Source organism: Phyllobates terribilis, unplaced genomic scaffold (genome assembly GCF_046119375.1).
Source record: "Phyllobates terribilis strain yellow unplaced genomic scaffold, ASM4611937v1 Scaffold_4__5_contigs__length_816908805, whole genome shotgun sequence".
Taxonomy (NCBI): domain Eukaryota; kingdom Metazoa; phylum Chordata; class Amphibia; order Anura; family Dendrobatidae; genus Phyllobates; species Phyllobates terribilis.
Window position 1 is genome coordinate 238,370,620 of NW_027362764.1, and position 19,003 is coordinate 238,389,622.

A 19,003-nucleotide genomic window follows, 5' to 3' on the forward strand; every position below is an offset into this window, starting at 1 on the left:
CCTTTGACCAGCACTATGAATTGTGTGATGTACTGCATTGTGAGAGACACATAAAAAGTGTAGGAAGTGAAGACAGTTCTGCTGAAGTGATTGCCAGCAGACTGTTGCAAGTATAAGTAGACTGTAAAAAGTGTTGGCTTATCGCTCTGTATTATCTGTCTGACTAGTTGTGAGTGATGCACAATGAGACAGGTTATATTCAGAAAAGTGATTATAAAGTGATTATAAATAGCACAATGTTTTCTCTGCAGTGATTTGTGGCTTAGCAACATCATTGTTGTTACTCATTCTAATGTTGCAAATAGTTCTGGATAAAAATAACAGGTGAATTAAGCAATATTTTAAATTATATTAAATTATGTCACACTTTTATTACACACGATGCTCTGCCAGAAGAGGCCTTTGTACCTTGAGAAGCCCTGGTCTAAAAGACACACTCTCAAAGGAATCGGGCAATTGGAGGACCTGTGCATGTCTTCACCAATAATATTTTCTTTTATTTCACAATCACATGGAAGTGATATAACAGCAAACATGACAAATGTCAAATGTCAACTATTTTATACATGTTAAAACATAAAAAAAAATTGCTGGTTTAACCCTTACCTCCAAAAAAATAATGACTTCCAGTTCGGAACTGAAGAGGACTGTTTGTTTTAACAGATGAAGCTTCATCTCCATCAATAGTTAACATGGCAGAGTTTTCCTCAGCTGTTAATCTTACTTCATGCCACTGTCCATCATTAAGTCCCGAGCCTGTGAAAAAAAAGAGTAAATCATGTAAGTAAAAAAAAAAACACAACTCAGATATGCTGTTCAGGGGTGAAATGACTAAAAGAACAACCAACAATATATAATATTGGTGAAATGCATTTTGATTTTGATTTTTTTCCTTGCTCATTAAATAGCTTGGTTTTACTGTCCCTGTGTCTTCTTATTCCACAATGGTCCTAGTTCACATGAAAATATTAATTCTACTGCTTAACTCCTTAAATAGAGATGAGGGAATCTTTTGAAATTTTAATTTGACGGATTCGCCAAATTTTCCCTCGAAATTCGATTTGCGTCGAATAAATTTGCCATGATTTACAGTACTGAAAAACCACTTACAGTATTTGATGGGAAAGAGAGAGCCAAAGAGATTGTTATTCACAAAATCACGCTACAATCCTATTTTCAATGTGGCTCAGCACTGCTGTACTAAACCTCAATCATATTGGGCCTTTTTCTATCCCTGTGTAGAATGAGCTTTGCACTTATTACCCAAATTGTATAAGCATAAAATGGAGCTCCTTGGCCAGCCCACATCTTTTACACTGGTTGTGAAAGCCCCCCTGATTGGTTGTGTCACAACCATTAGATGTAGGGCATTAAGGGGTAGCATGCCTGGCTGTGCAAAACATCATTAGTCAGTTAATTGATGCTTCATCTGTAAAATGGAGCAGGCCTTTTTTTTAATCGCAAAGTGTTCAAATTCACAGGGACCCAGCTCTACCCTAAAAGGGAACCTGTCATCAGAAAAAAACAGTATTAACCTGCAGATATGCAGTTAATCTGCAGGGTAATAGCATTATTAACTGGCCCAGCACCAGCACTTAGCCGAACGCTGTGGGGAGAAAATGAACTTTATCTCCCTGCAGCGTTCCAGTTTCAGTCATGGAAACAGTGCTGGCGCTGGTTCTGTCATCGCTCTGAGATTACAGAGCAGTGACTCTAACCGTGCCCCTCGGCCCTGACTTACACTCGCTCGGCATTATGGCCGGCTGTCAGTCAGTGCTGGGGGCGTGATTAAATCCGCCACTCTCTATACTGAGAGCAGTGCCTGAAACAGTGCTAGTGATTGAAACCGGGATGCTGCAGGGGGGAGTAAAGTTCATTTTCTTCCCGTAGTGGTCAGCCAAATGCAGGCGTCGGACAGGTTAACCTGCAGATTAACCCGATATCTGGAGGTTAATAGCATTTTTTCCCTTTACTACTGCTTATAATTTATGCCTGCAATTTAACAGTCATACTTGTTAATTTCTGTTTACACACATTTACTATCACCAGCCTCATAGCTGAAATGGTTCCACTACTGCTTGGAGAATACATTCCTTTTAGCAATTTCAAACTTATGTAAGGATAACCAAATTGCATAAAGTGCATTGTCATCTGAATGATATGTACATTTTAAGCCACTGCTTTAACCCTTTGAGGAACAAGGGACATATTTGTCCCATAGCTTTTAACTGAAACCAATTCTATTAAATAAAATTAGGGTCCATCAAGGGTTAAAACACCAATCATTAACCTAGCTGACTCATCTTCAAGATACACAGGATTGACTGAGCATCTATTCTTCTAGCTTTACACATTATTTTGGCAGAACCTACTGTGGTTATAACAATGGTGTATAGAGGAAGAAGAGAAGGAGGAGTGAGGAGCTCTATCTCTAGCTCCTCCCTTCACCCCCCATTCCCTCTACATAAAATCTTAATAGTAACAGCTGTCATCTTCTGTCTCAGCAATGGAAAAATCTGTCTTCACTGAAAACAGATTGTTCCCGTAAACTGAGAATTTTGAAAATGACTGATCAGTCCTGATGGAGAAATAAGCAGATTTTTCAGATAAAATATATTGCTAATATACTAATTTTTATGTGTGCTATCGATTTATGAAATAAAAATTAAAACAACGGTTACACTTTAACCCCTTTATCCCCGAGAGTGGTTTGCACGTTAATGACCAGGCCAATTTTTACAATTCTGACCACTATCACTTTATGAGGTAATTACTCTGGAACGCTTCAACGGATCCCACTGATTCTGAGAATGTTTTTTCATGACATATTGTACTTGATGATAGTGGTAAAATTTCTTCAATATGATTTGCATTTATTTGTGAAAAAATTGGAAATTTGGAGAAAATTTCACAATTTTCAAACTTTGAATTTTCATGCCCTTAAATCAGAGAGATAAGTCACACAAAATAGTTAATAAATAACATTTCCCACATGTCTACTTTACATCAGCACAATTTTGGAAGCAATTTTTTTTTTGTTAGGAAGTTATAAGGGTTAAAAGTTGACCAGAGATTTCTCATTCTTCCAGCAAAATTTACAAAACCATTTTTTTAGGGACCACATCACATTTGAAGTAACTTTGAGGGGCCTTTATGACAGAAAATACCCAAAAGTGACCCCATTCTAAAAACTGCACCCCACAAGGTGCTCAAAACCACAGTCAAGAAGTTTATTAACCCTTCAGGTGCTTCACAGGAATTTTTGGAATGTGGAAGAAAAAAATGAACATTCAACTTTTTTCGCAAAAATGTTAGTTTAGACCCCGATTTTTTTATTTTTGCAAGTTTAATGGGAAATAATGGACCCCAAAATGTATTATGCAATTTCTCCTGAGAATGCCAGTTCCCCATATGTGGGGGAAAAAAACTGTTTGGGTTCACAGCAGGGTTCGGATGGGAAGGAGCGCCATTTGACTTTTTGAATGTAAAATTTGCTAATTAGCGGATACCATGTTGTGTTTGAAGAGCCCCTGATGTGTCTAAACAGTGGAAAACCCCCACAGGTGACACCATTTTGTAAAGTAGACCCCTCAGGGAACTCATCTAGATGTGTGGTGAGCACCTTGATCCCCCAGGTGTTTCACAGAAGTTTATAACATGGAGCCGTGAAAATAAAAAAATCAAACTTTTTCCACAAAAATGATGTTTTAGCCCAAAATTTTTCATTTTTACAATGGTAAGAGGAGAAAATGGACCCCAAAAACTTTTGTGCAATTTCTCCTGAGTACGCTGATACCCCATATATGGGAAAGTACACTGTTTGGGCACACGGCATGGTTCAGAAGGGAAGGAGCACTGTGTAACTTTTTGAACGCAAAATTGGCTGGAATTGAGAGCGGACTCCATGTCGCATTTGGACAGCCCCTGATGCACCTAAATAGTGGAAACCAATTGACCCCATTTTGGAAACTAGACCCCCATTTTATCAAGGGGTATAGTGAACATTTTGAAGCCAGAGGTACGACACATAATTTGATAACATTAGGTCATCATATTGAATAAGTTGTCATTAGTCTTGAGCTCAAGTCCTCGCTACTTGAGTTTGCATCGGCTACTCAGGTATGCACCATGTACCGCGGGTGCTCGAGTGACATGCTCAAGTCCCCGCCCTGCATGTTTCACAGTTCTTAGATACCCCCCAAAAAACATGCGGGGATCGCTCGTGCATGGCAGGCAATCCCCGCAAGGTTTTTTTTGGCGGCGAAGCATATGGGGCAGAGACTCAAGCATGTCCCTTGATCACTCGCGATTCTCGCTGCATACCCGAGCACCCGATGCAAACTCAAGTAGCGAGAACTTGCAATCAACACTAGTCGCCATATCGTCATCATTTTTTTTCTTTACTTTAAAAAAATTCCAAGCTCAACATAACCCTAACACTAGGACAACCCTAACCATAGAACAACCATAACACAACCCTAACCCTAGCACATCCCTTGCACAACTCTAACCCAAGCACAACCCTAAACCTAGCACAACCCTAACCATAGCACAACCTTAATTCTAGCACAACCCTAACCCTAGCACAACCCTAACCCTAACCCTAGCACAAATCTATCCCTAACCTTAGCACAACCCTAACTCTAACCCTAGCACAGCCCTAACCCTAGCACAACCCTAACCCTAACTCTAGCACAACCATAACTCTAGTACAACCCTAACCCAAGAAAAACCCTAACCATAGAGTTTATTTTTTTCGTCTTTCCTCATGCAGTATAAGTGATTAGATGACTTTATTCATCGGGTTGGTGCGATTACAGCAATACCAGATTCATATTGGGCTTTTATGAACTATAATTTTTCCATATTTTGGCCAACAGAGTCATGTCATGGCTTGTTTTTTGCGGGACGAGTTGACGTTTTTATGGGTACCATTTTCAGGCACGTGACATTTTTTGATCTTTCTATTCTGATTTTTGGTAGGCAGAATAAACAAAAACCACAATTCAGGAATTGTTTTTTTGGGGTTTGCATTATGCCAGTCTGCGTGTGTTAAGATTGATAAGACAGCTTTATTCTTCGGGTCAGTATGTTTACAGCGGTACCACATTGATATTGTTTTTTATGTTTAGGTGCTTTTACACAATAAAAGCTATTTTATAGAAAAGATATTTTTTTTGCATCGCTTTATTCTGAGAGCTATAACTTTTTTATTGTTCGGCTGATGGAGCTGTATGGTGGCTTGTTTTTTGTGAGACAAGATGACTTTCAGCGGTACCATTTTTATTTACATTCGTCTTTTTGATCGCGTTTTATTCCATTTTTTGCTTGGCGTTATGATGATAAAGCATCGTTTTTTGCTTCATTTTTTAATTATTTCTTTTACCGTGTTCACTAAAGGGGTTAACTAGTGGGACAGTTTTATAGGTCAGGTCGTTCTGGACATGGTGATATCAAATAGGTATACTTTTATTGTTTTGGTTTAATTTCAGAATAATATTTATTCATTGGTACAATATATTTTATGGGATTATTTTTTTCATTTATTTTTAATATTTGTACAATTTTTTTTCACTTTCTGACACCTTTTTAACTTTTATACTTTGTCCCACTATGAGACTTTCATTTTTTGCAGTCTGATCACCTGTATAGCATAGAGATACAGCAGCATCTCTATGTTATACAACCTGTCAGCCTGCACAGGCAGAAGTTACTTTGATCTTGCACTGCGCATGATCAAAGTAACTTCCTGCTGTCTGGTGACCCGGATGTCATCATGACGACATCGGTTCAACATGATAATCACCAGGACCCGGCAGAGACAGCGCGGGACGCTGGAGAGGAGGTAAGTAAGGTGCTTACCTCCCCTTGCTCCTGGAATGATGCGATCGACTTCAATTGTAGCATTTTGGGAGTTAATTTGCTGGTAGCGATGCGGGACTGCTTCTAGCACATAGCACTGGGTGTCAGCTATGAGAATCAGTTGACGTCCGACGTCAATCATCCCACACCGCTTGTGTGTGGGCACGATCACATTCTGCGTAATAGTATGTCCCTGGCCTAATAGTCCCAGGGCACAAGACCGTACTATTACCACAAATGTCAGAAAGGGGTTAAGCATGTTGTTAGTTGCTCATGAGAGGTTGCTGGTCATCAAATGAGAATCTATTTGATAAAAGGACAACCTAAGTCTAAACATGCAAATCTAGTATAATGAAACATATCATTTAGTCTAGCTTACTCATGTGTTTTACAGTTTTCTAACTAACATGTTAGATAATATTTTAGCTTGCATTTTGCCTTTATGTTTTAAATACATTCATTAGCGCTAAACATGGTTCTCCAAAATATTATTTTGCACAGATCAACCAAATCCTTTAGATATCTCCCTCCTAATACAACTCATATAAAACTTGATCAAAGTAACTTTTTTATGAAGATTACAGATACATATTTTGTCTGCATCTTATTAGTATTGCAGAAATGTATCTACTCTCTGTAGGGTCTTGTCTTGGAATTGTTCCATTTTCTCATCCTGCCGATGAGCTACATCATGCATGCTTAGTGTAGTTTTTTTCCAATTAAATTTCAGGAAGGGTTAGTCTCTGATCCCAGACCCTGGATCAATTGTTCTTATAACAAGAAGATAAACAGAATAATGACAAGTCCATTGCTGCAACTCTTCATATATCTTACATTTCTCACAAAGCATGTATATATTATTAAAGACAAAAACAAGTCCCAGAGCTTACGTACTTATGGATTAACTTATTTAATTAATTTTCTTATGTCATGATCTCTTCTATTACTGTTATTTTGTTGGGAGACTTGGGTAATTTGACTAGCAAAACATATTGCAAAAATCACTTCCCACTAGTGATGAGCACAAGTGTTCGTTAATCGAGTTTGCCTAGGGTGCTCAGTTATGCACCAAGTATCAAGGGTGCTCTAGTGAGATGTTCGTGTCTCCGTGACCACATGTTTCGCGGCTGTTAGACAGCCACAAAGCATGCATGGATTGTCCGTGTTTTTCATGCAAAACATGCGGCCGCGGGGAGGCTAACATCTCACTTGAGCACCCGCGATACTCAGTGCATACCGGGGCACCCTAGGCATACTCGAGTAATGAGCACTTGCGCTTATCATTACTGCCCACACTAGTGTTGAGAAACTCCAATCAGGGATTCTGTCAAGGATACTATCACTTTTGACACAAGGAATTGTGCAGCATGCAGCAAAAACCTTCATAGTGCCCTAGTGTACCCCATTATAAGTCAATGGGGTTTGCCTGGTGTTGTACAATGGATCCCAAATAGCATTGTGTCGCAAAAAATTTAAAACATTACTGTTGTATTTTTTTTTTATATTATTTTTTATGATCTAAAATATAAAAAAAATTATGTAAAAAGTTTTGATACATTCAACTTTTAAACACTAGGGGGGACAACTGCTGACATTTGCCATGAAAACCTAGTGTAATGTTAGGCCACTTTTCGACTGCTGTAAATGTGGGCAGGATCTTCTAGCACCTTTCTGATGTCACTGCTTCCATCTCCACCTGGGTGTGTGCAAAAGAGATAAGGGAGGATGAAGTTTAGGATCACAGTGGGAGCCATTTTGCTAGTGATTGCAAAGTGATACTGACAAGTGGACAGTGCCACCAAGGACGGCTGGCAACTCCGATTCTGTTAGTTGCTGCTGCATTTCTCACACATAACATGATTAGATACATGTTTCAGGAGACTGAATCACAGATGATAGGATTAGATACACAAGCTCTATCACATATGATAGTATCAGATACATGGCTCAGCAGACTGAACCACACATGATAGGATTAGATACATGGCTCTGAAGACTATTACACATGATCAGATTAGATACACAGCTCAGTAGACTGCATCACACAGTATAGGATTAGATACATAGCTCAGCAGACTGCATCACATATGATAGGATTAGATACATGGCTCTGAAGACTGTATAACACATGATCAGATTAAATACACAGCTCAGTGGACTCTATCACACATGATAGGATTAGGTATATGGCTCAACAAACTCTATTTGACACAATAAAATTAGATACATTTCTTAGCAGACAGTATTCAGGATGGTAAGATTAGACAAATTTCTCTGCAGACCACATTATAGGATTAGATACATCAATGAGCAGACTAAATCCCGTGCTAGAATTTGATACATGCCTTTGGAGACTGTATCACACATGATAGTGTTAGATACATGGCTCAACAGACTGAATCAGATATGATAGGGTTAGATACATGGATCTGAAGACTGTATTACACATGTTCGGATTAGCTACACAGCTCAGCAGACTGTATCAGACATGATATGATTAAACAGGCTTCGCTCTGGATCCCCAAAGTTCTGATATTGATGGTCTATCTCAGGGATGTCAAACTCAAACACACAGAGGGCCAAAATAAAAAACTTGGACAAACTCGCTGGCCAACCAGTATACAGTATAATGGCCCTCACATATTCTGCCATAAAGAATAATGGGCCTCACATAGTCCTCCATACAGAATAATGGGCCCCACATAGTCCTCCATACAGAATAATGGGCCTCACATAGTCCTCCATACAGAATAATGGGCCTCACATAGTCCTCCAAAGAGAATAATGGGTTCCACATAGTCCTTCATACAATAATATGATCTCCCATAGTCCTCCATACAGAATAATGTCCCCACATAGTACTCCATGCAGAATAATGGCCACTACATAGTGCTCCATACAGTATAATGGCCCCATATAGTCCTCCATACAGAATAATGTCCCCACATAGTACTCCATACAGAATAATGGCCCCCATATAGTGCTCCATACAGTATAATGAGCCCCACATAGTCCTCCATACAAAATAATGGCCCCACATAGTCCTCCATACAGAAAAATGTCCCCACATAGTCCTCCATACAGAATAATGGCCCCAGGTAGTCCTCCATACAGAATAATGGCCCCCACATAGTGCTCCATACAGTATAATGAGCCTCACATAGTCTTCCATACAGAATAATGGCCCCACATAGTCCTCCATACAGAAAAATTGCCCCACATAGTCGTCCATAAAGAATAATGGGCCTCACATAGTCCTCCAAACAGAATAATGGGCTCCACATAGTCCTTCATACAATATTATGGGCACCCATAGTCCTCCATACAGAATAATGAGCCCCACATAGTCCTCCATACAGAATAATGGGCCACAGATTGTCCTCCATACAGAATAATGGCCCCACATAGTCCTCCATACAGAATAATGGGCCCTACATTGTCCTCCATACAGAATGATGGCCCCACATAGTCCTCTATACAGTATAATGGGCCCCAGATAGTTCTCCATACAGAATAATGGCCCCCACATAGTGCTCCATACAGTATACAGAATAATGGCCCCACATAGTCCTCCATACAGTATAATGGGCCACACATAGTCCTCCATACAGAATAATGACCCCACATAGTCCTCCGTACAAAATAATGGCCCCACATAGTCCTCCATACAGAATAATGGGCCCCAGATAGTCCTCCATACAGAATAATGGCCTCACATAGTCCTCCATACAGAATAATGGGCCCTACATAGTCTTCCATACAGAATAATGGCCACACATAGTCCTCTATACAGAATAATGGGCCCCAGAGAGTTCTCCATATAGAATAATGGCCCCCACATAGTGCTCCATACAGTATACAGTATAATGAGCCCCACATAGTCCTCCATACAGAATAATGGCCCCACATAGTCCTCCATACAGTATAATGGGCCCCACATAGTCCTCTATACAGAATAATGGCCCAACATAGGCATAGTGGTTCTGATTTAGAAGGCTAAATAAAACCACCTTGCGCACCAGATTTGGCCCACGGGCCAGAGTTTGACAAGTATGGTCTATCTTGAAGGTAGACCATCAATGTCAAAATTTTGCTGACTCTTTTAACTAATACAATCAAAGTGACCCATGTTGATTATTCAGTCAACATCTTATTTCTCCCTAATTTGCACAAGTCACATTTAACATAGCACATAAATTGACAAACTGTTTGTTTCTCTCCCTCAAAAACTAATAGACGGATAAAGTATTTGTCATCAAGCTGTAAACGTTTCATTGACTTATTTATTAAAAATATAGGTTAAGAAGGAGCTTATTAGCAGGGCTACTGCAAAAAGAAATGATACATTTTAATTTCAATTATAAATTTGTCACAGTTTTCAACTACAAAGTCTAATTAATTTGGTGTTATTTATGCTAAGGCAGGCCAATGTGTTTTTCTTAGTATTGGTTTAAAATTAACTTTGTTAAAAGTTATTTGCATATAAAAGCCTGATGAATCAACGTGGATTGTAAGGGTATGGAAACACGTTGTGTTTTTGATTTTCTGTATATTTTTGTGGTGGAAAAATGCAACTTTTTACAGTACCAGCAACGTGAATGAGATTACTGAAATCTAATGCATGCACTGCTTATTTTTTCCTGCAGATTTCAAGCAGATTCAAATCGGAAGCATGGCAATTCTTTCAGAGTTGCTTGCAGCATATTTTATCCAGTCTAACGAATGAGGGAAAAACATACATGAAAAATGCAAGCAATAAACGCTGCAAAAATGAGTGTATTTTATGCAGTATTTTTCCTGCAACATATTAGCATTTGAAGCCAATTTTCTTCTGGAAATACTGAATGTGTGCTTTCAACCTGTGGATTTGTATAAGTCAAATCTGCAGTTGAATTCTGTACTGTGTGGATTTTTAAACAATCAACATCTCTCTTGTGCATTTTCATTGAAGATTTCAGCCATTTCAATGTAGTACAGATTAAACTCATGATTAGTTCGCACCAAATTGCATGTTTTACATGTGGATATTATTCGAGATACAACATAGATTTGTCATAAAAATCCATGGTGAAATTATAGCAGAATAATGTGAATTTGCCTAATCAAAAACAGAATTCAGATTAGACACAAAATGGTAAAAAACTGAAATTTTTCCAAAACTTTTTAACACCCCAGAGAAATTTATATTCATACTATTTTGTATGATGTAAATACATTAGAATATCTGCCATTCAGTTATAATAAGTAGTTTGCATCTATACAAACCATGCTTATAACATTTAACCTGGAATGATCATACCACAAGTGTTCCTAAAACCAGAAATTACCATATGCTATCTCCAGATGGTAGGTCTGGAACATTCAACCAGGGTCCCCAGATGTCGTTAAATTTCTTGATTGTTTTTATCTTTCTGTATACCCCTTTTTCCAACCAAACCAATATTGTTTAGCTTATTTATTAACTCATTAGCTGTCGGTGGTTGAGCGTCTAGCCAATATTGTGCAATAAGTTTGCGTGCTTGATACAATGTTCGCGAAACATCTATAGCCATGGAGGATTCAAAATCAACTGATTCTCCCAAATATCTCAATATGCATATTTTGGGGTCTGCTAGGATTTTCACACCAAGTACTTTTTTTATTAAAGATAGTGTGTTTTTCCAATAGGAGCCGGATCTACATCACTACCAGAACATGTTTAACAAATGGGCATCTCCTGTTTCACATCTTGGACAATCTGCATTTGGACATACCCCTATTCTAAAAAGAAAGCTCGTGTTCTATATACTCTATGAATAAGGTATATCTGCGAGAGCCTCTGAGATTCACATGGGTACAATCTATGAGTGAGTTCCAACACCTCTTTCCACTGTTCTTCTGTAATCCCATTTTAATTCAGCTGTCAGGGGATGGTCTCCCATGCGAGACTGTAAGAGTTGCTGATCGATTTTGGAAATTAAACCGGCTGTGCATTTTGCCGCTGCTATTGAGTCTAATAAATAATTTTTCTGTATATCCGGTTCCGCAGTTCTAAACTGAGTCATATATGCATGCCTAAGTTGTAGGTATCAAAGAAGAGGTCGTGATGTAACCTAAACTCTTGTTGTACTTTGTTAAAGCTTTTAAAGGTTCCATTTTCTATTAACTGACCTAAAGTCTACCGATTAGACTTTTAACTCCACTTTCCTGTACTATTGCTACAGGTAACATACTATAAAGCTAAAAATAGTCAAGAGCACAATATGCACTGCCCGGAGATCACAGTAATATGTATTATTTGTCTTAGATGAAATTCAAGCCTTTTTGTCAAGTGCTGCATGGTCTGAATGCTGCCCAATGTAGAGCAGAGGAATTATGTAGTATATAGTTATATATTTGCAAGTCTTAGTTTACAACAAACTATGTGAAAATTAAAATGAATTCATAATATAATCTTCATATCAGTTGGTGTAAGGTTATATTTAAACATAGCAATTACTCTGATCTAGGATAAATAATCCATAAGATCCAAGCATCTGAAAAGCAATAAAGGCATTTCAGATTACCATTTTTTATTTCTGGCAGCTCACATAAAGCAGATCTAGCAATGGTTATAAAAGATTTGTCATTGAAAAATGTAACATAGACTCTTTTCTGCTGCAGTTCGAGGTTCTCAATTTAGAATATCCACTTTTTTATGACAGGCCCACTTTAATTTTATATGACAAGCCCCTCTTAATTCTTGACCTTTTAATGCACTCTGTGGCTCACTGCCCTCCTTGCTGACAAGCTAAACTATGACATGAAGCCTGTGGTGCAAGAGAGAATGAGTTTAGCCAAGGAATTTCAGCTAAAACCAAATTATCTCTAGAAAAATAAGGCTATGTTAAAGGTAATTTTATAGATTGTTTATTTTTTACCATTCTATCATTTTGGGCATAATAGTTTTTGCCCAAAATGTATTTGGCTCTTCAACTACAATAATGAACAAATGCAAAGTTAAAATAAACAAAATTAAAATGCCATATTTCTAACGATTCCCATTGGATCTGATGTATATGCTTCAATGCTTCTTTTTTGTTTTATATAAAATATATTAAATTAAAGGCGTTGCACAATTAGGCTAGGGTCACACGAGCACGTTTTCTCTCATCTGAGAGAATCAGGCCTATTATTTTAAACACAGTCTGATCAGAGTTTGATCAGAGTGTGTTCATAGTGTGATTCAATTCTCTCGGATGAGGAGAAAATGGAGAAAAAAAATTCTCCATCTTCTCCATTCTGTCATCCGAGTGCAGTCCAATGGTTTCCATAGACTCATTGACTTGCACGGCCAAGTGTGATCCAAATATCGGATCAAACTCGGGCATGATGCAATTTTTTCTTTGGGCCGGCTTGGTCTGAGGAAGAAATCTGACATATTCACTGCCCCAATGTTTTGTCGCATCACACTCAAAGCGCAAATACGCCCATGTGCACGAGCCCTTAATGGAAGTTATCATTTGTGCATAGGATAGGTAATAACTGAGTGATCACTGAGGGTCCCATTACATCCCTCCCCCTATAAATCCCAAGAACAGGGCTTTGATGTGCCATTGTATGAGCTCCACCTTAGTATTAAAACACCCATTTATGAAAGAGTTAAGTTCTATCTTATCATTATACAAGTGCATTTTTACAGCTTACTAATATATCCCCTTAGTTATGCTTAGGCATGTATATACAACTGTTATCAGCACATATACTGAGAAAAGATTTGGCAGTACAGTACTTCAGGGAAAGAGAGGTCATGTATGTCAATGTAGCTAGCTTCCCGAACTGTCTATGTAGTCAGTGTCGCAGCCAACCCTTTAGGCTACTTTATATTTTACTGATAAAGGCTTACACTGGGAATTTGTCAGGGATTGCTTCAATGCTAAAAATAGGTCTACATTTTTTGAGGAAATTGCCATATCATTCAGTACCTTACAGAAGGCAGAAATAGATTTATTTTTGCTCGAAACAACTTCTCTAATAGTCTTATAGATAAGGATAATCAGAAAGAATGACAGATCCGTTGGTAGCTTTTGTCAGATTGTCACTTTCTCTACCCTCTCTAATTCTTATTAACCCTTCCCTTATTGAATTCTATAATTATCAGGTGATAACGAAAGAGCATCTGCCCTTAGAATGTCTTAGGTAAACGCAACCTAAGATGAGCAACACATGAATGTATTACACTGTCATTACCATTTTAGCAAAAACTAGGCAAAATTGAAAAGCAGTGTCTGTTAACTTTAGTACACTCCTATTTAGGGATGAGCGGACCAGTGGAAGTTCGGGTTCTGGTACCCGACCTGAATTCTACTACAAAGTTTGGTTCAGTACAAGAACTGAACCAGAACTTAAACCAGAACCTGAACTCCATTGAAAATAATGCAGACCCGAACTTTGGATCTAGGAAGGAAAAAATCTCTCTCTCTCTGCCTCTGTCTCTCACTCCTCCTGGTCTTCCCCCGAACTCCGAAGATTGTGACAGACTTCCACAAGAGGTCCATGTTCAGTGTTTAGCACCGAACACTAACTGTCGGGTTCGCTCATCTTATTGCTTCCATAGGAATTTCAAGGATAAGAATTAGCCAGGTGATGCTAATCAATAGCCCTTGAATAATTGTTCATTAAGAAGTGTGACTACCTCTATGAAAGCAGAAATATGGGCAGTTTACTAGTCTGAAACATTCAGGTGTATTTGTTATGATCTGCTACAAGAACTAAGGAAAGATAGGAAAACTGTCCCTACAATAGGACTAAGCTGATTCCCTACGATGCAGCGGGCAACCTGTTCCTTGTGAACAGACCCGCCTTCGTCCTCAGCTAGTCTGAACGCAGAACTATAGATATAAGGGAGGGGCCCATAAAAGTACTAAGGACTGGGACAAAATTGGACACCTCCTAGCAGAAGTTGTAGCGGAGCAAAAAGACAAACAGACAAAATTACTTAGAGATCCAAGGACCAAGCAAATTATAGAGATAGGTACAAAGCACCTAGCTAGATTAAGAGTCAAAGTAACACTGAAGTCCAGCAAAGCCAGAAGGGCGGAGCTGGAATAAATAGGCAGCAGGTCACGTGACCACAAAATAGAAAAAAACTAACAGGGGGGTTCTAACAGTACCCCCTCTTCTATGAGGATCCTCCGGATACTCCAGGCCCAGGCCTATCAGGAAACCTCCTGTGAAACGCTCTGATAAGTCTAGGAGCAGAGACATCATCTGCCCTTACTCAGGAGTTATCCTCAGGACCGAAACCTTTCCAAGCGACGAGATACTGCAATCTCCCTCTATGCCTTCTGGAATTCAGGATACGAGAAATTTCATATTCACCGTCTTCCACCACCGGAGGAACTGTGACAGTGGCATCCCTATCCGATACATCAGCTTTTTTCAACAAGGAAACATGAAACACCGGATTAATCTTCCAGGAGGGGGGAACCTCCAACCTAACAGCAGACTGGTTAACCACCTGAAGCACCTTAAATGGTCCCAAAAACTTCGGACCCAATTTCTTAGAAGGAATCCTCAACCGCAGATTTTTTGAGGACAACCAAACCATGTCACCAACAGTAAACAAAACCTCTTGACGTTTCCTGTTAAAATACTTCTTAGACTTTTTGTTAGCCTCTTGAAGGTTACAACGTACATCAGTCCAAACTCTCTCCAAATCACCGGAAAAATTCTCCTCCTCCGGCACAGCCGACACCAATTTGGAGAACGAACCAAACGACAGATGTCTCCCAGTAAAACAAAAAAATGGAGAACACCCAGCAGAAGAGGATGTATGGTTGTTAAGAGCAAATTCAGCAAGTGGCAGAAACTCAGACCACCCCTCTTGATTGTCTGCCACAAAACAACGCAAAAACAGCTCAACCTCGTGGTTCTTTCTTTCTGTCTGTCCATTAGACTCAGGATGATACCCAGATGAAAATGACAAATGGACTCCCAACCTGTCACAAAAGGCATACCAAAAACGAGCCACAAACTGAGGTTCCCTATCAGAAACAATGTCGGTGGGAACGCCATGGAGTCTGACAATTTCCTTGACAAAAGCCTTAGCGAGTGTCTTAGCGCAAGGTAGTTTAATGAAAGGAACCAAGTGACACATCTTGCTAAAACGGTCCACGACCACCCAGATGACAGTAACACCCTCGGACACAGGAAGGTCAGTAATAAAATCCATTGCAAGATGCGTCAAAGGTGCACTAGGAACCTCCAGAGGGCAAAGCAACCCCGCAGCAGGAGCATGTGAAGCCTTTGATCTAGCACACACCATACATTGACGCACCCATTTAATGATTTCCTTCTGCCCCCCAGGCCACCAAAAACTGCGACCTACCAGTCTCTTAGTCTCAGAAATTCCTGGATGACCTGCCAACCGAGACTCATGATACTCCACAAACAACTCTCTCCTAAAGGTTCTAGGTACAAACAACCTCCCATGGGGAGTGTTAGATGGGGCATCCTCCTGGGCTTTGAGAATCCCATCTTCCAAAATGGAGTCCAATGCTGTTATCACAACTCCTTCCTGTAAAATGCTCTCCTCCTCCTCGGTACCAACCATGGGAGAAAAGCTGCGAGATAAAGCATCAGCTTTAACATTCTTAGTACCCAGGATGTAAGTAACAGAAAAATTAAACCGCGAAAAAAACAGTGCCCACCTAGCCTGACGGGCATTCAAGCGCTTGGCAGCATCTAGATAGATCAGATTCTTATGATCAGTGGAAACCTGAATGGGAAATTTAGCACCTTCCAAGAAATGATGCCAATGTTCAAATGCGAGTTTCATAGCCAGCAATTCCCGATTACCGACATCGTAATTAAGTTCGGATTCAGAAATTTTTTTTCGAAAAAAAAGCACAGGGTTGAACCCCATCCTTGTTCTCCTGAGACAAAACCGCACCGACCCCCACCGAAGAAGCATCAACCTCGACCAAAAAAGGCTTGGTCTCATCAGGCTGCATAAGGATGGGCGCAGAACTGAACCTCTCCTTGAGATACACAAAGGCTTCAATGGCCTCAGTAGTCCACTGGACCGTATTCGCACCTTTCCTGGTGAGATTGGTCAGCGGCTAAACAATTATAGAAAAATTCTTAATGAATTTTCTGTAATAATTAGCAAAACCCAAAAATCTCTGTATCGATTTTAAACCAATAGGCCTAGGCCATTCCTGCACAGCCTGAACCTTCACCGGGTCCATCTCAAAGCCCTCGCTGGAGATAACGTAGCACAAAAAAATAATTCTCTGCACAGCGAACTCGCATTTCTCCAGCTTAGCAAAAAGTGAATTGTCACTTAATAACTGCAATACCTCACGTACGTTCTGCCAATGAGACTCCAGATCTGGCGAATAAATCAAAATGTCATCTAAATACACCACCACATTCTTACCAATCAAAGGTCTCAGGATGTCATTAAGTCATTAATAAGGTTCTGAAAAAACGCTGGTACATTGGTAAGACCAAAAGGCATCACCAGATTCTCAAAATGACCCACCGGAGTGTTAAAAGCAGTCTTCCATTCATCACCCTCCTTCATTCGCAACAAATTGTATGCCCCCCGGAGATCAATTTTAGAGAACCACTTGGCCCCCACTAACTGGTTAAACAAGTCAGGAATTAACGGCAGTGGGTAGGAATTGCGTACGGTAATTTTATTAATTTCACGAAAGTCCAGACATGGATGTAAACCGCCGTCTTTTTTTTTTACAAAAAAAAATCCAACAGCCACAGGTGACTTAGAAGGTCTAATGTGACCAGCAGCCAAGCTTGTCTGTATGTATTCCTCCAAGGCTTTTCTTTCAGGGATAGTAAGATTAAATAAGCGACTCTTGGGAAGAGTAGCTCCAGGAACAAACTCAATGGTGCAATCATAGTCCCTATGAGGAGGTAGAATTTGGACTCCTCCTCTGAAAAAACCTTCCAAAAATCCTGAATAGGTACAGGTAATTCTCCTCTTTCCACAGCAGCAATGCGACCGTTGCAACATTTATCATAACACTTAGGACTCCAATATTTAATCTCATTAGTAGACCAGTCCAGTAAAGGATTGTGCAGTTTTAACCAAGGCAAACCTAACACTACTGGAGAAGGTAAATTATTTAATACCACTAAATCCAAATTCTCTTGGTGAATACCATTAATAGAGAGGGGAAATTCAAAAACCTTGTGAGTAACACATTTCAAAGGAGTGTTATCAACAGCAACCACAGAAATTGGAGATGACAAAGGTTTAGGTTCCAATTTAAGTTTTTCCAAAAATCCCTTATCAATCACATTCAGTGTAGAACCACAATCCACAAAAACCTGAAATTCAATCAACTCCTCCTGCAATGAGGTACTCCCTGAAAGAAATACTCCCTTAGAGTTTAAACAAGCAATACGGGCGTAACTGACCTTTTTTTTCTTTGTTTAACAGAAGCTCACAGTTCTTAACAAAATGGTCAGATTTACCACAGTAAAAACACAATCCCTTGGAAAACCTGCGGTCTTTTTCCAGAGAGTGGAGTGGCATCGCCCCAATCTCCATCAGTTCTCCGTCGTCCGAGCAGACCCTCTGATGACTAGGAGCTGCCATAGCAGGAGCTTTCTCCTCATTAACCCTGGCACGTAGTCTCCTGTCCACCCGTATAGCTAATTGCATGGCTTCTTGCAAGTTTCCAGGTGCAGGGAAAGCAATCAGCAGATCCTTAACCCTTCCACTTAGACCAGCAAGAAACAAACATTTTAACGCCGAATCATTCTATCTCACTTCAGAAGACCACCTTCTGAAGTGTGTACAATAATTTTCAACATCACCTGACCCCTGCTTTAAACGTCTCAGTTCTGTCTCAGCAGATGAGACTCGATCCGGATCGTCATACAATAACCCCATAGCAGAAAAAAAATCCTCCACTGAACTAAAACACGGATCATTAGGTTGGAGAGAAAAGGCCCACTCCTGTGGTTCCTTGCGCAAAAGTGACATGATAAACCCAATGCGCTGTGATTCATTCCCAGAGGACCTGGGTCTCAAATGAAAATATAATAAACAAGCATTTTTAAAGGAAAAAAAATCTTGTTGTTTACCATAAAAAAAATCAGGCAGTCCTACCTTCAGTTCAACAAAATGCGCTCCAGGACAGCTACTCAC

The 19,003-nt window shown here is 39.6% G+C and overlaps 1 protein-coding gene across 1 annotated transcript in view; it reads right to left on the minus strand.

Annotated features, from left to right (window-relative positions):
• The window catches only part of CNTNAP2 (contactin associated protein 2), a 3,253,420-nt gene that overhangs the window by 1,502,693 nt on the left and 1,731,724 nt on the right, over positions 1-19,003 (minus strand). The window contains exon 9 of the mRNA XM_073678177.1: positions 607-756. Within this exon, the coding sequence (XP_073534278.1) occupies positions 607-756 (150 nt within the window). The remainder of the gene's footprint in view (positions 1-606; positions 757-19,003) is intronic.